The sequence below is a fragment of the Camelus bactrianus genome, chromosome 35 (genome assembly GCF_048773025.1).
Source record: "Camelus bactrianus isolate YW-2024 breed Bactrian camel chromosome 35, ASM4877302v1, whole genome shotgun sequence".
NCBI classification, from domain to species: Eukaryota; Metazoa; Chordata; class Mammalia; order Artiodactyla; family Camelidae; genus Camelus; species Camelus bactrianus.
In genome coordinates this window covers 20,419,033-20,439,844 of record NC_133573.1, presented here as the reverse complement: position 1 = coordinate 20,439,844, position 20,812 = coordinate 20,419,033, and the positions used below count along the sequence as shown (strand labels likewise).

Here is a 20,812-nt window from a genome sequence, read left to right as displayed (position 1 = left end):
TACAAAACCCTGTTAGTAGCCTACACCTAACCACCCACTTGAAAACAAGTCTACCTTACCATCTTTAACAAGGGTCATGAATCATTTTTTAACACTACAATGTTTTAATTTTTAATGATTACTTATAATTTTGTGATGGGAAAAATAATATATACACAGGTAGATTTTAAAATAGTCTTCTTAAATAAATTTAGAGGTATCAAAACTAATCACTATATTAATACGAGTTTAATACACATACAGTGCTGTTATAACCAATTGACAGGTGTTATATAACTGAGGCCAAATATGCAAATATGACTCCGCCCCTGTGCGGGTAACTTAGCACAGGGTCTGGTTCAAAGAGAAGGCTGTTTTTAAAGAAACTAAACAGTACCTTCCTTGGGCCTTCCGTGCAATGGCTCTGGACTCAAGTCCCTTACCCGAAGGGCCTCTCTTAAAGCTGCTACCCGTAGACACTAGGGACAGGGCCACCCAGCGCTCTCGCCTGGGCCCGGCCGCCCTCCGCGCCTTGGGCGCGCACCTGGGCTCCGCGGTGAAGATCTCGCTGCCTGAGGGCGGCTCCTGTCTCCGCATCGCTTGGCCACGGCGGGATGGAGCGGACGGCTTTGTGCAGCTGGATCAGCAGTGCGCGAGTCCCGGGATGGCAGTGGGGGCGCGGGGGTCCCCGGGGAGTCTCAACCTCAGCCGCCTCCGCTTAGTACCCTGCCCCGCCTCTTCAGCGCCTCGCCATGTGGCCAGTGTTGCGGGAGCAGGCGGGCTCGCCCGGTTCTCCGAATCCAGCCGCGGTGCTGGAGGCGGCGCAGGAGCTGCTGAGGAACCGTCCAGTCTCTCTGTGCCACGTGGTGGCCGCTCCTCCAGACGCTCCTGGCCCGGTGGCCGCCCTGCACATCATCAGCGGGGCGCCCAGCTCGGATCCGGCCGGGCTGGTCACCCCTCGCACCCACATCGGTCTCAGCGGGGTCCCTCGGAAGTGGAGCCGCAGCCCGAGGTGGCCCTGGGGGGCCGTTCGGAGGTAGCCGACTCGCTACGGGAGCTCTTCCGCCTGCCGCTCCGCTACCCCAGCGCGCTCGCCTCACTGGGGCTAGCAGTGCCCCGCGGGGTGCTCCTGGCCGGCCCTCCCGGAGTGGACAAGACCCAGCTCGTGCGGGCTGCGGCCCGGGAGGCGGGCGCGGAGTTGCTGGCCGTGAGCGCCCCGGCGCTGCAGGGCGCCCGGCCCGGGGAGGCCGAGGAGAACGTGCGTCGGGTCTTCCAGCGCGCCCGGGAGCTGGCCAGCCGCAGGCCCACCCTCCTCTTCCTGGACGAGGTGGACTCCCTGTGTCCTCGGCGGGGCGGCCCACACCAAGCCCTCGAGAGCCGCGTGGTGGCCCAGGTGTTGACGCTGCTAGACGGGATCAGTGGGGACCGCGAGGTAGTGGTGGGATCCACCAATCGGCGGGACGCGCTAGACCCAGCGCTGCGCAGACCTGGGAGATTTGACCGAGAGATTGTCATTGGGACTCCCACACTTAGACAAAGAAATGCAATTCTACAAGTGATTACCTCAAAGTTGCCCATGTCCAGTCAAGTCGATTTGAGCCTCCTTGCAGAAATGACAGTTGGCTATGTTGGTGCAGACCTGACCGCACTCTGTAGCGAGGCTGCCATGAACGCTCTGTTTCATAGTGAGAAGGGTGAATTTCTTCAGAACCAGGACAATCCAATGATTGATGAAACAGACTTCCTTGAAGCTTTTAAAAAGATCCAACCCTCATCATTCCGAAGTGTCATTGGACAGACGGACATCAAGCCTGTCGACCGGGAGCAGATTGGTGGCTTTGAAGATGTAAAACTGAAGTTAAAACAGAGCATTGAATGGCCTCTGAAATTCCCCAGGCAGTTTGTCAGGATGGGCCTGGCACAACCAAAGGGGGTTCTCCTGTATGGTTCCCCTGGCTGTGCGAAAACCACCCTGGTCAGGGCCCTGGCCACCAGCTGTCACTGCTCTTTTGTTTCAGTGAGCGGAGCTGATCTCTTTTCATCTTTTGTTGGAGATTCAGAAAAAATCTTGTCTCAGGTATTTCGACAAGTGAGAGCAAATACTCCAGCAATTGTGTTTTTGGATGAAATTGATTCAATCTTGGATTCTTGATCAGTTGGGAGAACAGGATGTAATGTTCAAGAGCATGTTCTTTCTGTTCTCCTAAATGAATTAGATGGGGCTGGACTGAAGACTATAGAGAGAAGTGGAAGTAATTCAGAACAACATGGTAAATACAAGGAGCTGGAAAAAAATGAAGAGCTAGTGTTTCAAGAAGTTTTTAGTAGCAATGTCATGATTGTTGCAGCAACAAACAGACCTAATGTGTTAGATGATGCCTTGTTACGGCCTGGAAGATTAGATACGATCATTCATATTCCACCTCCAGATGAAAAGGGCAGGCTTTCTATTTTGAAAATCTGCACAAAAAACATGCCAGTGGGACCTGATGTTTCCTTAGAAAAGCTAACAGCAGAAACCTGTTTTTCCTCTGGAGCTGATCTTGGAAACCTTTGCAAAGAAGCCACCTTGCTGGCTCTGCAAGAAAATGGACCAGAAGCAACCATAGTGAGACAAGAGCATTTTCTAAAAATCACTGGAAACTGTAAAACCATCCCTAAGTCACAAGGATTTGACTTCATATAGAAACATATTTCATAAACCAAGATTTTCTACCTTAGAAGATATTTAAAAATTATTTTACATAACTGCCAAAGGATTAATTGAAATGTGAACTTGCACTATAGTTTACATATGCACACTCTGTGTATTTCCTATAAATAAAAAAACTTGCTCCTGAAAAAAAAAAAAAAAACTAAACAGTAAAATAAAGATACAGAGTAAAAGCTACAGAGCCTGATGGGTAAACATTCATTGACCAGACGCAAATTAGCCCAGAAAGGCTTAGGTCTGGGACACAATTACACAGAGTGATTTTTTTTTTTTTTTTTAAGATAGCTGTACCGAAACCCATTTTACCCTCGAACCCAGGCTTGAATAATCCCACCAGTGAGGGTTAGTGGTATGAACCAGCAAGCTTTAGGTAACAGATGTTAAATTGTTTCAAGATAGTTTAAGAAAAGTGACTAGGCACCACTATGCTACAAATACTTTATAGCAAGGTTTTCTTGCTTTAGCCTAAAAGTTTTATTTATTTGTTGGTTGGTCTATTTTTAATTCAACACACCTGGTGGACTGTGCATTAAGGACACTCTAAAGAGAAAGATGTCTTTTAATTGATATTTGTTAACGTTTACCAATATATCAATAATGTTTATTGGTTGCTTTTGATGGGACAGACACAGTACTTAACAAGCTTGTGTGTATTGTCTGATGTAATCCACACAACATATGAGGTAGATACTAATATTAGACTCATGTCAGCTTTCCCAACAACCCTATGAGGTAGTTACTATTATAAGATCCATTTCACAAGTAAAGAACCTTCCCAAGGACACACAGCAAGTTAAGTGGGCAGAGCCAGGGTTTAACTCAGGTTTGTTTCCATTCCAGGCTTGAACTTTTAACCACACTGCTACATCTAAGAAGAAATACAGGGTAAAAGTTCTTGAGAGGACGGCCTCAAGAAGGAAAATTTGTAATCACAGATGCACAAAGCCAGTGGAACTTAAGAGATCTCTCCGTCCAGATGGGGAAGCTGAGTCACACAGCGCTCAGTCACATGCTTAGCAGATGAGCCAGCACATGGACCCAGGGTCTCCAGATGTACAGAACATCCATTCTCCATTCATCTCAATACTTGTAGACATTTGTGTGGTGGTGATGGAAAGCTTACCTGCCAATGGGACAATGCCTTCAAGCCCTCCATTGTTGGTAAAAGACACTAGTCAGTCCTCATCTCCCATCCCTCTCTCCCTCAACATTGAACTTTCTGGCCCTCTGAACAAGAATTCCATGTCTACAGTTATTCCTGGGCTATGCCCATCCTCTTAAGCATCATTTAAAATTTTTTCTAAATGTATAATCTAGACCAAACGCTTGACTAAGAGCAAGTGGTTGCCATGGCACTTGAGACAGCATTCACAGAGCACAAACATCTTCCTAATATAGGTTTTCTAATAAAAATAGAAAGTGGAGAGAGCAGTGCATTGATGTAGGGTGAAGGGACTGGAAAAATAAACCATAATTCATTGTGTGGGGTTTTTATCCCCCCCATTTTTGGTACCATTATTTAAACTCCAGTCAGTATCATAGCCATCTTCAGAGGCAGTCAAACTCCTGGAACTTGCCACTGTGTATTTGGAGTGTCTTACGCCTGAGTTACTGTTAACTATAAATAGATGATCCTCAAAATGACTTACTGATCAGGTATGCAGGGCAACTACACTGTCACTGAACATGCCTGTGGTGTCTTGTCAGGGGCACAGGACAGAATAACACAAATAGGCTGAGATATGTGGACTGTAAAATTACCTTGCCCAGAACCTTCCACACACACATAGACACACACACACACACACACACACATTTCTCTTTCTACATGAGACAAAGTGATACCTAGTTGCATTACCGATTAGTATGTCTTTCTAGAAGTCCCTCTAAGGATTTCTCATGATACAAAAATTCTGGGGAAGATACCAGTAATTCCTGAACACCCCCAATGAATAAAGATTTCTCTCCTGTGGTTTACTGTTGCAGCCCCTCCTCTGTTTCCCTGGAGAAAGATAAACAAAAAGGACAAAAAAAAAAAAAAAAAAAAAGAGGGGTGACCGACATTCAGAGGCTGTCCTGGCATTCACAGGTGACCGTGTTATTCTGCTCTTAGACATAAACAATCATATGGAGTATCAAGCTCAGACAAGGCTGCTCTGAGACCAGGATAAAATGAGACAAAGCAAGGCCACTTCATCATTTCATCCCAGCACAGACAGAGCCAGGCCACTGTACAAGCCACAGAACAGCAAACATTCGCTCTTTTACTAAATGAGTGATGACCATGTCTGTACCCAGGCAGAGACAGGCCCCCGCTTTCTGGCAGCATTCAACATGGAGCAAAGCCCTCCCTTCCTTAAGCCTTCCTCCAAGTCACCCAATCAGGTTCTAACACCCTGTCACTGAGACGCCCCATGATTCCACGTGCAGTGTGTTCTCCTTGCTGTGATGAGTATTAAACCAACCTGTTCAGCCACACATGATGGTCTTTGGCTGGAGGGAAATGACCCTCTCATAGCGTGGACTAAATGTTTCAATTATACTATCTGTTTAGTTTTTTTTTTTTCCTGTATTCACAACTAGACAGCAGGCTTCCACAGGACAGGGACCAAACTTGTTCTGTTCTCTGTTATATTCAAAGCACCTAGTCTTTATCTGGACCATAGTTGATGCTCAGTATTTGCTGACTAATTAAATGAATACAGAGGAAATTGGGAGTTGACTCATATTCCCTGGATTCTTCACACATCTCTCCCATAGGAGAGGAATTCAGCAATTAGGTAGTCATCAGCCTGTGGGGAGGAAGTCCTAACAAAATACACTAGAAAATATCCATGAAGCCACTTTGTAAACCACACTTACTTTTTTCCTAACATGACTCTTAGTGGTCATGAAAACCATCCCCCAGAGTTTGGACTTCAAACTGTTCCCAACAACAGCTGTGAAGCTGTTTTCTTGGTTCCCCCTCCTATATTCTTTATTGGTTTCTTGTTTTTCTTCTAATTACAAAAGCAATATCAATCAATTTCAGTGTTTGGAAACTTTGGACAATGTAGTGAATATAAAGAAAAAAATAAACCTATGTCCTGTTCTCAAAGCAGAGACTCAGTATTTTCCCGAGATTTAAAGAGCAATGCAAGTTATGTTACTTTGGGTGATTCAGAAAGGAATTTTTGAAGGTCTTTAGTAAGGGGACCCAGGAATGCCAGAATCCTGCCCTGCCGATCAGCCAGTCACCTTTCTGTCTCTGACTTGTTCATCCCACTTTGAATAATGGCCACAGGAAACAAAGTTTCTCTTTGTTACTTAACTTCTGAGCTTCGGAGAACCTGGATAAATCTGGATTCCAGTTGGCAGTTAGGCTATAGAGCAATGGGACAGGTAAGGGTGGAGGGATGGAGGGGACAGGAATGGTGATGGAGCAGACCGGCAGGGGGAGGGAGTGCTTCCTGTATCTGACTTCAGTCCAAGTCATGAGGCCAGCCTTACATACAGTTCCAGAACTGTTGGCCATGACCAGCAGGCTCAGAAATACAAAGATGTATATTTTTTTCCATCACCTTGTCTATCCACAGTAATTCCTTTCATTATCTTCCCCAATGGATTGCAATCTTTTGAATGAGCTCTTCTGGCTAAAAACATATATTGGGAGAGGATCTATTGCAATTGTGTGTCTATTGCAAAATTGAGCCATGTCTCCATCAGGTAAAAATCATTATCAAAAGTTTAACGATATTAAAAACTGCACAGACCAGAGCTGTTGTTCTGATGTTAATAAGCAGAAGTGTTAGTTGATACCAACAAATGATAATGTAAGTAATACACAGACACATTGGCACTGTTCACTGTTATTATTGCTCACTAAAATTTAGTAGTTACTCTGTACTTATGTATGACATTAATTATGTGTTAGATGGATAAAATTGGGGTTGTTAAAACTCTAGAATGTTGGAACCCTCTGGTAACCATTTGCTTCATCTAATAAACTCCAGGAATCTCTATGATGTCATCAACGCCAATCAGAGCTTCTGTTGGTATGTAGTCACTGGACTAAATAACTGTTTACTTTCCACCATGTGCCAGGCATGTACTAAGTACTTTCCCAAGATAGATGAATGAAACAGTCCCTTTCTGGAGAGCTTGTAGTGAATTACCAGTGCGATAACCACACAGTCAATGTGTTTCAATAAAAAGCAAAGAAACAGTGTGTATAACCTTTTGAAATTGTGGTTTTACTGATCTTTTTAAAGTATTAAAAATAGCTCTAAATCTCCATCATTATGTTCCTAGACTCCTGGTGGGAACCACTGATCATATCACAAATTTCAGCAAATAACACCAATGTCTCAATAGGTCAGAATCTCTATTCTCAGTTTTATTATTATTTGCCTGAGGATTTTTAAATGTCTTTAAAATACATAAAGCTCTTGGTTATCCATTATGAGGGGAAACATAGTAAACTACTTTGAAGTTGTGAAACACACCTAAATTAAGTGGTATTTGCTTCTAATTGGATCCCAAAATGTCAAAGTCCTTACAGTTTTCCTTTGGATGGTCTTGGATGCAAAATACCAGTCATCACTGGCATAATCTTAAAGTCACTCTTTAAATTAAGATACTATTTAAGAACTTTATATATTAGGAGCCGCCTTTTTATTCCTGACAAAGATTATCACTCCATTCACTTAGGTAATCAAACAATTTATTATTAACCTGACTCAAAGGACCACATTTATAGAGTAACACCCTTCCCTTTCAGTTTCATAAGGTTTTCAGATGATTCCTAGAAATTTCATCCAAAAAAGCACCCAAAGATCTTCAGGATCAGCACAAATTAGACTCATCTTCATCACAAAGCTCTACTCATGAGACTAAATGGAATTTCCCTTCTTCCTTGGAAAGACCTTGGACCAGGACATGTACTGAGTACTCTCTCAAGATAGATGAATGACACCAAAGATAAAGAATGTTTGCTCTGGAGTGGGATTGCTTTGGGTTCAAATCCATCTCTTGCCACTTGCTGTATATTCTGTACCTTAATTCCCTCATCTGTAAAATGGTAATAATAATAGTGTTTATCTTGTAAAGTGGTTGTGAGGTTGAACTGAATACATGGAATATTCTTAAACAGTGCCTGGAACATACTAAGGGTTCAATAATGTTAGTCATTTGTATGTGGTTTTATTCAAAAGTATTCTGTTAAAAATGATATTGATTGAAGGTAATCAGAAAATTTCTCAACTAGTGGCTTGGGCGAGAGCTTCCCAAATAAGTTTTTATTTTTTTTAACTTGTTTGTTTTTTAATAAAGGTCCTTTGATCTTCATTTATTATTGAGTAAATAGAGATCCAACTGAACATGACTTTCTTCCTATATGGCTTTTCAGTAATGCAAAAATTGCTATGTACTTAATACCTTGCTTCCTTAGTCTGATTTTTTTTTCAAGCATCAAATAATGACTGATAGGATTTACTGATATACTAAGAACACTCTGCCTGTGTCTTACTATCACACTCACAAGGAATCCATTAACCTAATCAATAAATGTTCATGGTAGCCAAGTTGCCAAGAAATCCAATATCCCTAAGGTTATAGTGAAGGGACCACAATCTTAGCAACATTTACTGACTCATCTTGTATCTCTCTGAGTCATTTGTAACTTCCCAAAGTTAATGCTCTTTTGAGAAAATGTCCAAGTAAATGATACAGTGTGGTATTTTTGAGGCTCTGATCTCACTTACAGAGCCAGTAACAGAGGAAATTTCTCTCTGGAAAAAAAAAAAGAGAGAGAGAGAGAGAAAGAAGAAAAAGGAGAAGGAGGAGGAAGACCAGGAGAGGGAGAAGGAGGAGAAAAACACATAAAGAAGCCTTTTAGAAAAAGAAGTTTCTGTTTTTCCATCAAGTATTTTGAGATTGTCTGTCTTCCTATCCTTATATTCTTAGCTCTGGAGATGCGTGACTGCCTGAAATGGGAAGGAGAGATTGCATTCAGATTTTAAAAAAAAATAGATTTCACAATTCAAAAACGTTTGACCAGAAGCTCTTTTAATGAGTCATAAATCTTTACATTAGTGAGCTTTATAGAGTGATGGCAGAAGTTTTGCGGTGCGAGCAGATTTTGTACAGCATAGGTTAGGAAGTCTTGCAGAATAAGAAGAATAACTTTTGCCTACTTGGAGGATTACTCAAATATCTCTGTGCAGATTGCTTCATTTAGACCCTCAATTTTAGAACAGTAATCCTTGACACCAGAAAGAGGAAGAAAGAAAATGCTAAGTTAGTTACTTGGTTTTTACGAGAAAAAACAGAAAATATTCAACATAATTTACTCAGGTACAAGGAATATCCATGTTATTCAAGAATTATGGCCAGTTAAAAGGATGAGACACATTTTGAGAAAGAAAGTAAAAGCTTAAAAACTGAATGTTGATAAAATACCTAGTAATTCATTCTCTTTCAGCAGCTTTATTGAGATGTAATTCACGTACAATGCAATTCACCCATTTACAGTGTACATGCCAGCTTTAAAAATATATTTACAGAGTTGAACAATCATCACTGTCATCTAATTTTGGAACATTTTCATCATCCGAAAAGAAACTTTGTACCCATTAACAGTCACTCTCACTTCCCCATTCCCCCTTATTTTCCACCCAAAGACCTAGGCAACCACTCATCTATTTTCTGTCTCTACAGATTTGTGTCTAGTTTCATTAAAGATTGTCCAGTGGTGAGAAGTTTTATCTAATTGTGGTTTTGGTTTACACTGCCCTAAAGACAATGGCATTGGGTATCTTTTCATGTGCTTATAAGCCACACTTTTATTTCCTTTGGAGAAATGTTTATTAAATCCTTTCGCTCATTTTCAAAATTAGGTTGTCTTTTTATTGTTGAGTATAAGTGTTCTTTACACATTCTGGATGAGCTAGGTATGTGATTTGCAAACATTTTCTCCCATTCTGTGAGTTGCTTCTTCACTTAGTAACTTATTCTTTTGATCACTCCTTATTTCTGGAAACTCTGTATCTTTGATTCAGTTCAAGACTACCTCAACAGATCTGACTCCTTTCCCCTCCTTAAACGTGAACATCTTTACTTGCAACCCTCCCCATATTTTTTTCCAGGCAGGCAGTTGAATAATCCATTCCTACTTGACTATTTTTCCATAAAAACAAGTAGTTCTGATAAACTTGCCTGCTTTCTTCAGAAAACGTGATCTCAGATCCCAGTGGGAAAGCCTATACATAGTCTAAAGACAGCAATTCTCCTTTATTTGTAACAAGAAATGTATTCAGTTTTTGCTTGAAAAAGGGTTCTAGACATTTGGTTCAAAAAAATATTCAGAAGGCTGAAGGCCCCACTCTTATTTTCAGGCATTAATTTTGAACTAAGTCATTATTTGAGTGCTTGTCACACTGCTTTCATCAAAAATACAGAAAAATTTTTACCATGCAAGAATAGAAATATAACCAGGTATACACAAGTAAATTCAAAGGAAATTCCTAATATGATGTAATTAATTACATTAATGATTAGAATCTATTTTAAGGTTTAAAATTCATCTACCTCTTTTAGTTCTAAATGTATATATGAATATTTATATCTCATATGACATGATAGATGGATTAAAAAAATACCTACACCAACATTAATTAAAGATGCTCTAATCATGACATTTAGGAAAGTGGTAAATTAAATATATGTCATCTCTTAAAAAATAGTATATTCAGTCATACCCCAGGCATTTTTAAATTTCAAAAAGACTTGTTTAAAAGAAATTTGCTGAAAGTGTGCTTAATGGGGAAAAGGTATAAAATTTATATAACTGCATACCTATTAACCTACTACTAAAAAATAATTATATTAATACATATTTATAATTTCTTCTTTGTCTCACAGTCCTCAAAGTTTAATACAATTGAGTAAACATCCTTCCCTATTTTATAGGTTTTTCTCCATTTTATAGGTTGTAGTCTAAGTGTAATAGGCTTTTATATATTTACATATAGTAAAATAAATACAGATTTGTTTTGTTTTAGTCTTTTGTGTAAATTGAAGTATAGTTGGTTTACAATGCTGTGTTAGTTTCTGATGTACAGCACAGAGATTCAGTTATCCATATATATTCTTTTTCATTGTAAGTTATTATAAGGTATTGAATATAGTTCCTTGTGCTGTACAGTAAGACCTTGTTGTTTATCTCTTCTGTATGTAGTAGTTTGTATCTGCTAATCCCAGACTCCCACCTCCTCTTGCCCCTTTGGTAACCATAAGTTTGTTTTCTACCTCTGTGAGTTTGTTTCTGTTTTGTAAATAAGTTCATTTGTGTTATTTTGGGGGGATTCCATATAAAAGTGATACCATATGATATTTGTATTTTAGTCTTTTCAGGTATATGTGAACTTCCTCAAACTGAAAGGATTTATTATTTTCATGTGGAAAGCGCAAGTTCCTCTTTAAACATTGATTTATTCAACCATTATAGTATTAGTGGAGAGAGAGCCTCAGTGAAGATTCAACAGGGAAAAGAGACAGGTCATTTCCTTACCTTCACAGAGCTTCTAATCTAGGAATTGGGCAAGTAACGGAATGGTACCCAGACTTGCCCGGAAGAAGCATCATCTAAGCCAACACTTCATGAATCAGAGTTACCTGGGTGAAGTGTTCAAGCAAAGGGAGCAATATGTTTAAAAGCCTAGAGGTAAGTGAGACAGGGTCCAGTTAGGGGTCTTAATGTCACTTCTTATGTCTGGAACATAAAGGGGAGACAAATCATGAGTATTGAGAGATAAGGTCTGAAAAGGAAGCCAGGAGCCTGCTAAACTGTTCAGAAAAGCCATGGGGAACCACACAGGACCTTAAGCAGAGGAGGGTAACAGGATGAGATATGCAGTTTTGATATATAATAATAATAACAACAATAATAATGATTGCTAATTTTTATTGGGTTGATAATATACCAGACAGTGTGCTAAATGCTTTATATCATACACTCTTTAATATATTTTTCAAGTAAGATTACTGTATCTGACAATAAAAGCTGTGTGCATTTTGTTATAATTGTCAGAAGGTGGTAAGGAGAAACACATTACAGTTTACTTAAGTAGGGTTTTGTTCCATGATTACCAATGTGAGTGTGGCTTTATGCCAAGAAGGACCCCAGCTTTAGAGAACATAATTTGACAATGAAAACAAACAGGAGACTTTTCATTTCGAGAACATAAAATTATTTGGGAAAAGTGGTTAAACTACAGAGCAGCTGTGAATAAGTCTGAATTATTCTTAATGCATTTCCCTATAGTGCAATTTTGTGTTAGCATAATACTTAAGTGGTAAGTGGGGATTTGGTGGGAAAGCCTTAAAAAAAAGTTTAAAATGTGTGCCTTGAATTACAGAAGTACACATTATGTTTTTGAGAAGACATAAAACTATCAGGAGGGGTAACATCTTTGTACTGAAAGGTTTGCCGAAAACATTGTTGAAATGAAGAGCTGTAGAAACTATCATGAAGTTACTTTGCCAGCCATAGTCTGGACATGCTCCCAGAACTGACATTAAAAATAGATAGCAATGAAAAGGGTACAAGTACCAATTAGTCAAAAAGGATTCAGATCACAGACCTGGAGGGTCCCTGCTGGGTTCTGGGTGCTGGGGGTATCTGGAGTGCCGAAGGAGGAGCCACACAGACGCTAGAGCAGCTGGGAGACCTCAGAGGTCATAGGGTGTTGGCTGTTTCCCAAGGAATATGGAAATATTTCAATATTTTGTTACCAACCAGTGTGACTCTACCGGTAGGTATTGGCTTAATATTAGCTATACGTGTTCCTACTTTTAGTAGGAATAGGAAAAGCTATAAAAAGATGGCAAGATGGTAGGCATCCGTACAAGGTACAGGAAAAACATGCTCAGAGAACACCGCATTTGAAAACAATCAGTAAATTTCACACCCCTCAAATAGTCTTATGTTCCAAAGAAAATGAGTCAGAACTTCAAAACAGCATAAGCAGAGCCCAAGATTTTTTAAAGAAAGTGTTAACATTTATCGTAATGGAGATAGATTGCGCTCAACACTGGAGGAACTGTAGCTTTGGTTCTTCACTAAAAAAGGCCATGAAATTGTCAGAATGCACTCCCATTTTCAAATATTTATCTGGCTCTTAGAATATACGAGAACACCAAGAGCAAAAATAACACTCTCCATGCATAAGGACAGCTTCCTTGTCAAAGCGTATGTCAGGAGGTGAGGCTGGAAAGCGAAGATGTCGCGGGTCTGCCATGTGCTGCTGCGTGACCTCTGGCGAGTTCATGTATGACTTAGAATACTGGTTTAACTGCTTCAATAGAGATCAAACTAACGGTGGCTGAAATAAAATACATTACTCTGTTTCTCTTTCATTTAAAAGTCCACGCTGGTAGGCAGGCAGCTTCAGGTGGTTACTGATTGGAGGACTTGGGCAATTCCATGCCGCAAGGCGTGGTCTTACCTGTGTTGTGGCAGGTGTCTCAACACTACATCTACGTTCCTGCCTGTAGGGAATGGGGGTGGGGTGGGGCGGAATCTAGGAGCGGAAGGTATTCCTTTAAACAGCAGGACCTACAAAGTACATTCATCAATTCCTGTCACCTGGCTCTTATTGAGCCACCTGACTATATCCAACTGCAAGGGAGACTGAGAATTGTAATCTCTCATTGGCCAGTCATGCACTTACCTAAAACCATGGAGGTTCTAGTAATACAAGGAGAAAGAAAAAGTGGATATTGGGGAACTGTTACCAGACTCTGCCACATTTAACTACTTTGAGCCCCCTTTTCACCTCTGGGAGATGCAGACAAGCGTATTGAATGATCCGTGTGTAGAAACTACTGAGCCCAGTGCCTGGCACATGCTAAGTGCTCAACAATATTTGGTTTCTCCCCTCCCTGTCTTCATGCAATGGTGGCCCTGGTGGTGACCACAGGATTCTTGCTTACAGAGGACCCAGCTAGGGAACAAAGCAGACCTGGTATAAGTAACAGTCACGTGGTACCAGTCTAGTCACTGTCATCCTGTGTCACATCCATGAAGATGTGGTCACAAGTTTTACTAATTCACAAGGTTTACTAGTTTACTACTTTTACTAGTTCACAATTTTTACTGTTAAATAGCATTTTCCTCAATACCTGGATCCCTTTCTATTTTGATGAAGTGAGAATTATGCCCTAGAGGAAGCATCTCTAGGAAATATAAAGGATCCCTTACCGATCAAAGCTCTGAGGAAGAGGCTCGTACAAATCTTCCAGGGCCAGCCCTTCAGCTTTTTCTCCTCTACATTCTACTGTCCTAAAATCTACCCCCAAGGGGCTAAGCTCTGCTCGGGACCACCACTCTTTCTCTTCCATCCAAATCTAGATCCTAGGTTCCTGAGATGCTTCTTTATAATTATTTCTCCATTCTTCCCAGTAATCCCAACATACTAATCTTAAGATCTCTTCCATGTCTTATTACCAGAAGGAGAAGTACTGCCTTCTTCTTAATCACACTTCTCTTATTTTATAATAGGTAGTCTCCAAGATGAGCCTCAATAATCTTTACCTTATGTCATCACTTTCTTGCATAATCTACTCTCACACAGAATGAGAGCTGACCCGTGGGATCCACAGATCATGGTGGCGGTAATGCTGTGTGATATCAAGGCTAGGTCATAAAGGCCACTGAAGCTTTTGCTTTGCTCCTTTGTGGAGTCCTTTCTCTGGGGAATACAAGCCAGGATGCCATGAAGACAGCTTTGGGACAAAATTAACCCTGTATCTCCTGAACCAAACTCTCCTGAACCAAACAGACTCCAGCTATGGTATCCCTCACTGTTCTTAGTTGTAAACAACAACATTGAATCTAAGTAGTTTTAAATACATTAAATAGCTTTTGGGGGTTCAGAGAACCCCCCAGGAAAGTTGGCGTTGAGCTTAAACAACCCCAAAGAATCAAGAACCACTCCAGGAAAGACACTGATCCCCCTGCCAGGGCTCACTTGGACACCACAGCTCACATGGATGATGCTGATGACCCTGGCCAGAAATGACCTCCCCTGTGTGCCTGCTCCTTCCTGTTACTCCATTCAGAGTTTACATCCTGGGCCCATGGGTGGGTTCAATGTTGCAGCCTAGGTCAAATCTTGGACCTAGTTTCATGGGAGGCTGGAAGAATGAACACGGGTTTCTAGCTAAGGAGGAAAGGCTCCTACTGTAAGAAAAGTGTGTTTAAAAGATCTTGGGCAGTGACAACAGGACAAATGCCCTTTAGGGTCAGCAACTCTTAAAATGATATGTGCTGTAGTTTATTCAGCTTGAATACAATTACAAGTATTGACTTATTCGGCAACTGTGGTTTTAAATAGGGTGCACTCTTAAAATTGTGAAGTCTCATTTAACCTCTTAGCATCATTTTCTTCAGTCACAGACTCTGCTTCTCTCTCTACATGTCCTTCTGTGTTACATCTGAGATGTAATCATCTTATCTTTTTTTAAATTTATTTATTTTTTAAGTTGTGGCTGGGTTGACAGGAGAAGGGAACACTCCTGAGGCCTCCAATTCTGTTATTTGGTTGCTTACAGTTTGATTCCAGCCCAGGTATTCTTATTAAGGTATTTGTATTGAAATGTCCTAAGAAATTGTATTTTGGGGGAAGGCTAGGGTATTACATAATTTGGTTCCCCCATTTATATTTTTTAATATTTAAAATTTGTTTGCATGTCATTTCCTATGGCATAAAGTCATACAATTTTAAGGACAAAAGGAATCAGTGAAATCATTAAACCCTGATTTTGTAGTTGAAATAATGAAGGGCCAGGGAGAGGTAAAGATTTGTTCAAAATCAATCATTTAGTTTTGAAGTCAACCCCAATTCTAGCTTCTATTAGCAAATTATAAGACTCCTTCAGCAAATATCAGAAATCCTAGGTTTTCATGGATATAACTGAAGAATGAGTGCTGTGGGAGAAAACAGGAAACCATGAAATAACTCTTCTCTCTCCTGTCAGAATTGACAGGGGGACCACACATGCTATTGTCTGGGACACTTCTGATTTACCCCTGATGTCTGGAACAATTATTAAGAGGAGCCTCTTTCTCTTTCAAAAGTTGTACTGGTTCAGGACATAAATTATAGATTGGCTCACTTAATGAAAAATTTCTTGTTCTTCGATGATTCCATTTGCTCAGCAAATGTATCAAAGTAAAAGGGTTGGCTTATACTGTAAATACAATGATTAATTGGAGTAAAACTCAGGTTGTATGTAACACAGTGATTTTCAAACTCCAAGTCACAACCATTGGTGGGCCATGAAATGAATTTGGGGTTATAATCAATCTTTAAAAGAAGGAATGGAATAGTAGATAAAATACAGTGCATAGACATAGTAAAGTTAAGTGTTATGTATTATACATATATACAGTAGTGTACTTGTTCTCAGTGTAAAATCTATTTCTTGTGGGTAGCAGTAAAAAAAAAAAAGCGGAAAAGCCATTGCATAGAGAAATCCAGAATTTAAAGAGCTTTACAAAGGAAGATGCAAATTCATGGTAGTTTATACCACTTTGCAGTCAGCTACTGGATGAGCCAGCTGTATCAACAAGGTAACTAAAACAGACACACTTTGAGGCACAGTGAAAAATAAAAAAGCTTTCGCTGCAATTACAGAGTCAGAAGAAGCAATAATTACCTTAAAGTGTCTATTCTTTAGTTGCTTTAGTTTTCTTCATATTCCAAGGTATTATTAAGCAGATAACACAATGCAAATCCACCTGCTGCAAATACTATTTGGCAGTTAACTTGCAGACTGCCATCATGTAAGGATGTTATAAGATTTGTAAGAGACTCAAAGATAACTGATTTATTAAAATGCTATTACAGAAAAATGTTGTAGAAGTATATTTTTCATATGAAAGGTATTTTGACACATCAAGTAAAAAATAGTATACTTTTGAAGGTCTGATCCCATTTTTGTTAAAAATTGTGTTTGTGTGTTTATATCAGGCTTTGTCAACCTTCGTAATATTGACATTTTGCCCCAGTAATTATTTGTTGTAGGGGGTTGTCCTATACACCATAGGATATTTAGAAGCATCCTTGGCTTTTACTCACTAGATGCCAGCAGCAGCACCTCCTGGTCCCTCCAGTTGTGACAACCAAAAATGTCTCTGGATATTGCCAAATCATCCCATTTGAGAACCACTGATACTAATATAATTGGCCAAGGAGTTGTCTCTTTAGTGGATGGACTTCTTAAAATTGTATTTAATTTTCCCTCTCTTTTGCTTCTTTATAGATTCTGATTTTTCTATAATGAACATGTATTATTTTCATAATGAAAAATCCCATAAAACTGCATTAACATTGAAAAATGTATTGGCTTCACAGCAGTTTGTTTTTGTTTTTGTTTTTATTTTTATAACTTTGATGTTTGAGATTCTTAAGCAGAAAGGTGTTCCTGGAAAATCAAATAGGAAGCTCAGATGTACAATTACAGTGGTTGACCAACTATGATTTTTTTTCATTTTGCTTTCATTCATTCATTAATTCATTTATTCAAAATGTCTGCTTATTAGCACTATGACTGTAAGTTTACATAGGATAAAGAGAAAGACTTTAGAAATACAATGTGCTATTTTCCCTGTGCGTCACAGAAAACTGGAGTTACAAAATATATTTTGCAAATACAATAACTTCCTAAACAAATCAGATTTTGCTGGCATTCAAAACCTCCCCAGGTTGGCAAGCCTTCTCATGAATTACCTTCTAAAATGTTTATTAGAAGTTGTCCTAGGACCCCTCATATAAAGGTGCAAATATGAGTGCAAAGATGCTCTCTGTGATGCTGCTTGACTAGTGATGAGGTTAAAGCCATCTAAATGTCATTAAACATACATTATCACACATTCATACTTTGGAAATTTTTTCTGAACATTAGAAGAATGAGATAGACCTCTATATTGTGGCATGAAGATATTTGAAATATATTTGAATATTGAATATTTCAATGAATATTTGAATATTGAAATATATTTAAATGAAAATACTTGAAATATATATGAAAATATATTGTGACATGCTCAGTATATACTAGTTAAAGAAAAAAGGCCACAGCAAAGGAAACCATAAGTAAAACAAAAAGACAGCCTACGGAATGGGAGAACATTTTTGCAAATAAAACCAACAACGGCTTGATCTCCAGAATATATAAGCAGCTCATAAGACTCAATAAGAAAAAAATAAACAATCCAAAAATGGGCAGAAGACCTAAACAAGCAATTCTCCAAGGAAGACATACAAATGATCAATAGGCACATGAAAAAATGCTCAATTTCACTAATTATCAGAGAAATGCAAATCAAAACTACAATGAGGTATCACCTCACACCAGTCAGAATAGCCAGCATTCAGAAATCCACAAATGACAAATGCTGGAGAGGCTGTGGAGAAAAGGGAACCCTCCTTCACTGCTGGTGGGAATGCAGTTTGGTGCAGCCACTGTGGAAAACACTATGGAGATTCCTCAAAAGACTAGGAATAGACTCACCATATGACCCAGGAATCCCGCTCCTGTGCTTATATCCAGAAGGAACCCTACTTCAGGATGACACCTGCACCCCAATGTTCATAGCAGCATTATTTACAATAGCCAAGACATGGAAACAGCCTAAATGTCCATCAACAGATGACTGGATAAAGAAGATGTGATATATTTATACAATGGAATACTATTCAGCCATAAAAACTGACAACATAACGCCATTTGCAGCAACATGGATGATCCTGGAGAATGTCATCCTAAGTGAAGTAAGCCAGAAAGAGAAAGGAAAATACCATATGAGACTGCTCATATGTGGAATCTAAAAAACAAAAACAAAAACAAATCAAAAATACAAAGCATAAATACAAAACAGAAATAGACTCACAGACATAGAATACAAACTTGTGGTTGCCAAGGGGGCAGAGGGTGGGAAGGGATAGATGGGATTTCAACATTGTAGGATAGATAAACAAGATGATACTGTATAGCACAGGGAAATATACACAAGATCTTATGGTAGCTCACAGAGAAAAAAATGTGACAATGAACACATGTATGTTCATGTATGACTGAGAAATTGTGCTCTACACTGGAATTTGACACAACATTGTAAAATGATTATAAATCAATAAAGAATGTTAAAAAAAAAAAGAAAAAAGGCATAAGTGTGAGAATATATGCACAGTATAATCTTACTATGAAAAAATTTTACAGGCACCTATGCATATAAAATATACAATCTTTATATGTTTATAAAAGTTCCAGAAATATCTGTAACAAATGGTGTGTGAAATAGGGGAGATGGGATGTAAGGGAATTTCACTTTTATTTTTATATGTTTGCATCACTGTAATTTTTTACAACATGTATTATTTTAAAATAATACAAAGCGATTTTGAAAGAACTTCACAGCTACCCTACATCATTTCATTTCCTTGAGTCTTGGTGAAATAGTTACATAACAGTTGGGCATTTTTACAGCTGACCTCTTAGTCATTGAGGGTGTGTGTCTCTCAGCCTGGCCTTCTACCCACACAGAGGGAGAGCAGCATGAGAAGGAACCTCCTCTTTCTCCATCTGTCTCTAGGAGGCATAAGCCGTGTTATCGTGTTTCCGTGCTTACAAGTGTTTAACTACTAGGTGAACACTGAAGATTGTGGATATTTAACCTGTTGGCACACAACCAGACAACTGAGTTATAACAGAACCACCCTTGGCAACAGATTACTGTGTACACTGCTTTGTTATTTTACATTTGTGTGTGTGTGTTTAATGTCTTGTTTTCCCTACTTGATGTTAAGCCCTTTATCAACAGGGGCTGTCTTAATCCGTTTGGGCTGTTATAACAAAATGCCACAGAGTGGGTAATTTATAAACAACAGAAATTTACTTCTCAAAGTTCTGGAAGCTGGAAGCCTGAGATCAGGGTGCCAGGATGGTGGGCTTTGGTGAGGACCTTCTTCTGGGGCCGGAGGAGGGTGGGTATCTTGTTTTGTCCTCACATGATGGAAGGGGTTAGGGACTTCTGGAACCTCTTTTATAAACACTAGCCCCATTCCTGAGGGCTCTATCCTTGTGATTTAAACCCTTTCTAAAGCCCCCCACCTCCTAATACCATCATCTTTGCAGGTTAAGATTTCTATGTATGAATTCTGGGGGGACACAGACTTTCAAACCATATCATGGGCCATAGGCTATGTTTTTATTTCTCCCTCTGCAACTAGCCGACCTAGTTATTAGTAGATCTGATCTTTATATTGGCTAAGGCAACCAGAAGCAGGCAGCAGAACAGTGTCTGGTTTAATAACTCCTTTCCTAACATAATTCCAAGTCTGATGAGTGGAATGCCGGGAACACCTCAGGTTTGGGGCTTCACCCCTTCATGCTAGAATGATTCAAAACTATTCATGGGGACTGACTACTCTGTGCAAATGATGCCACTGGAACCAACTTGTGAATGACAGCTCTGACCTTCTTTCCTTTCTTTCAATATTCCATTGAATCCACAAGATGAAAAAATGCCATTGCACAGGTAGGGACTTGAAACACGTGGTTAATCACTAGGGGAACCGTTGGAATATACACCAAAAGGATCTGCACATTTTCCCCAGCCTAAACCTACAAGTCAATGATTATATATACTTTCCAGCTTTTTCTCCATTCTTCATCTTATTTTTTTCTTCCTATAAAAAGCAAAAACCTTGATGACTTGATCCAGTTACCATAAATTGATTTAGATTTTCTGGAGTTATGAGATCTGTAGATAATAGGATTTTCAGCGATATTCATAAATACAATTTCAGAAGAGCCACAAGGTTTAAAAAATTAAGAGGAGCTTTCGCTTCTGCCTGGAAATTTCACTTCCAGCCAGTGACATGTCAGCAGTGGTAAATGTGCTGGAGAAAGAACATTGTGGTGCTTGCATGAGGTGGTGCCCTTTATTTATTTATTTGTTCACTTTAAATAGTCAGTTTAATAGCACGAATATGTATCAACCCACACAATGCTTCCCAGGATGCCTGCCTTCATTGCTGACATTCCAGTTTTACTCATTCAGAAATACCTGTTGAG

General features: G+C 39.6%; 1 protein-coding gene across 1 annotated transcript; it reads left to right on the top strand.

The window, feature by feature from the left end:
- The first annotated feature begins 287 nt into the window (after window positions 1-287).
- Window positions 288-2,711, top strand: LOC105079273 (ATPase family gene 2 protein homolog B-like). The gene is given in 4 exon segments (XM_074358112.1): window positions 288-709; window positions 711-960; window positions 963-2,608; window positions 2,610-2,711. Coding segments are annotated over 4 exon segments (2,310 nt in total). The 5' UTR covers window positions 288-397.
- The last annotated feature ends 18,101 nt before the right edge of the window (window positions 2,712-20,812 follow it).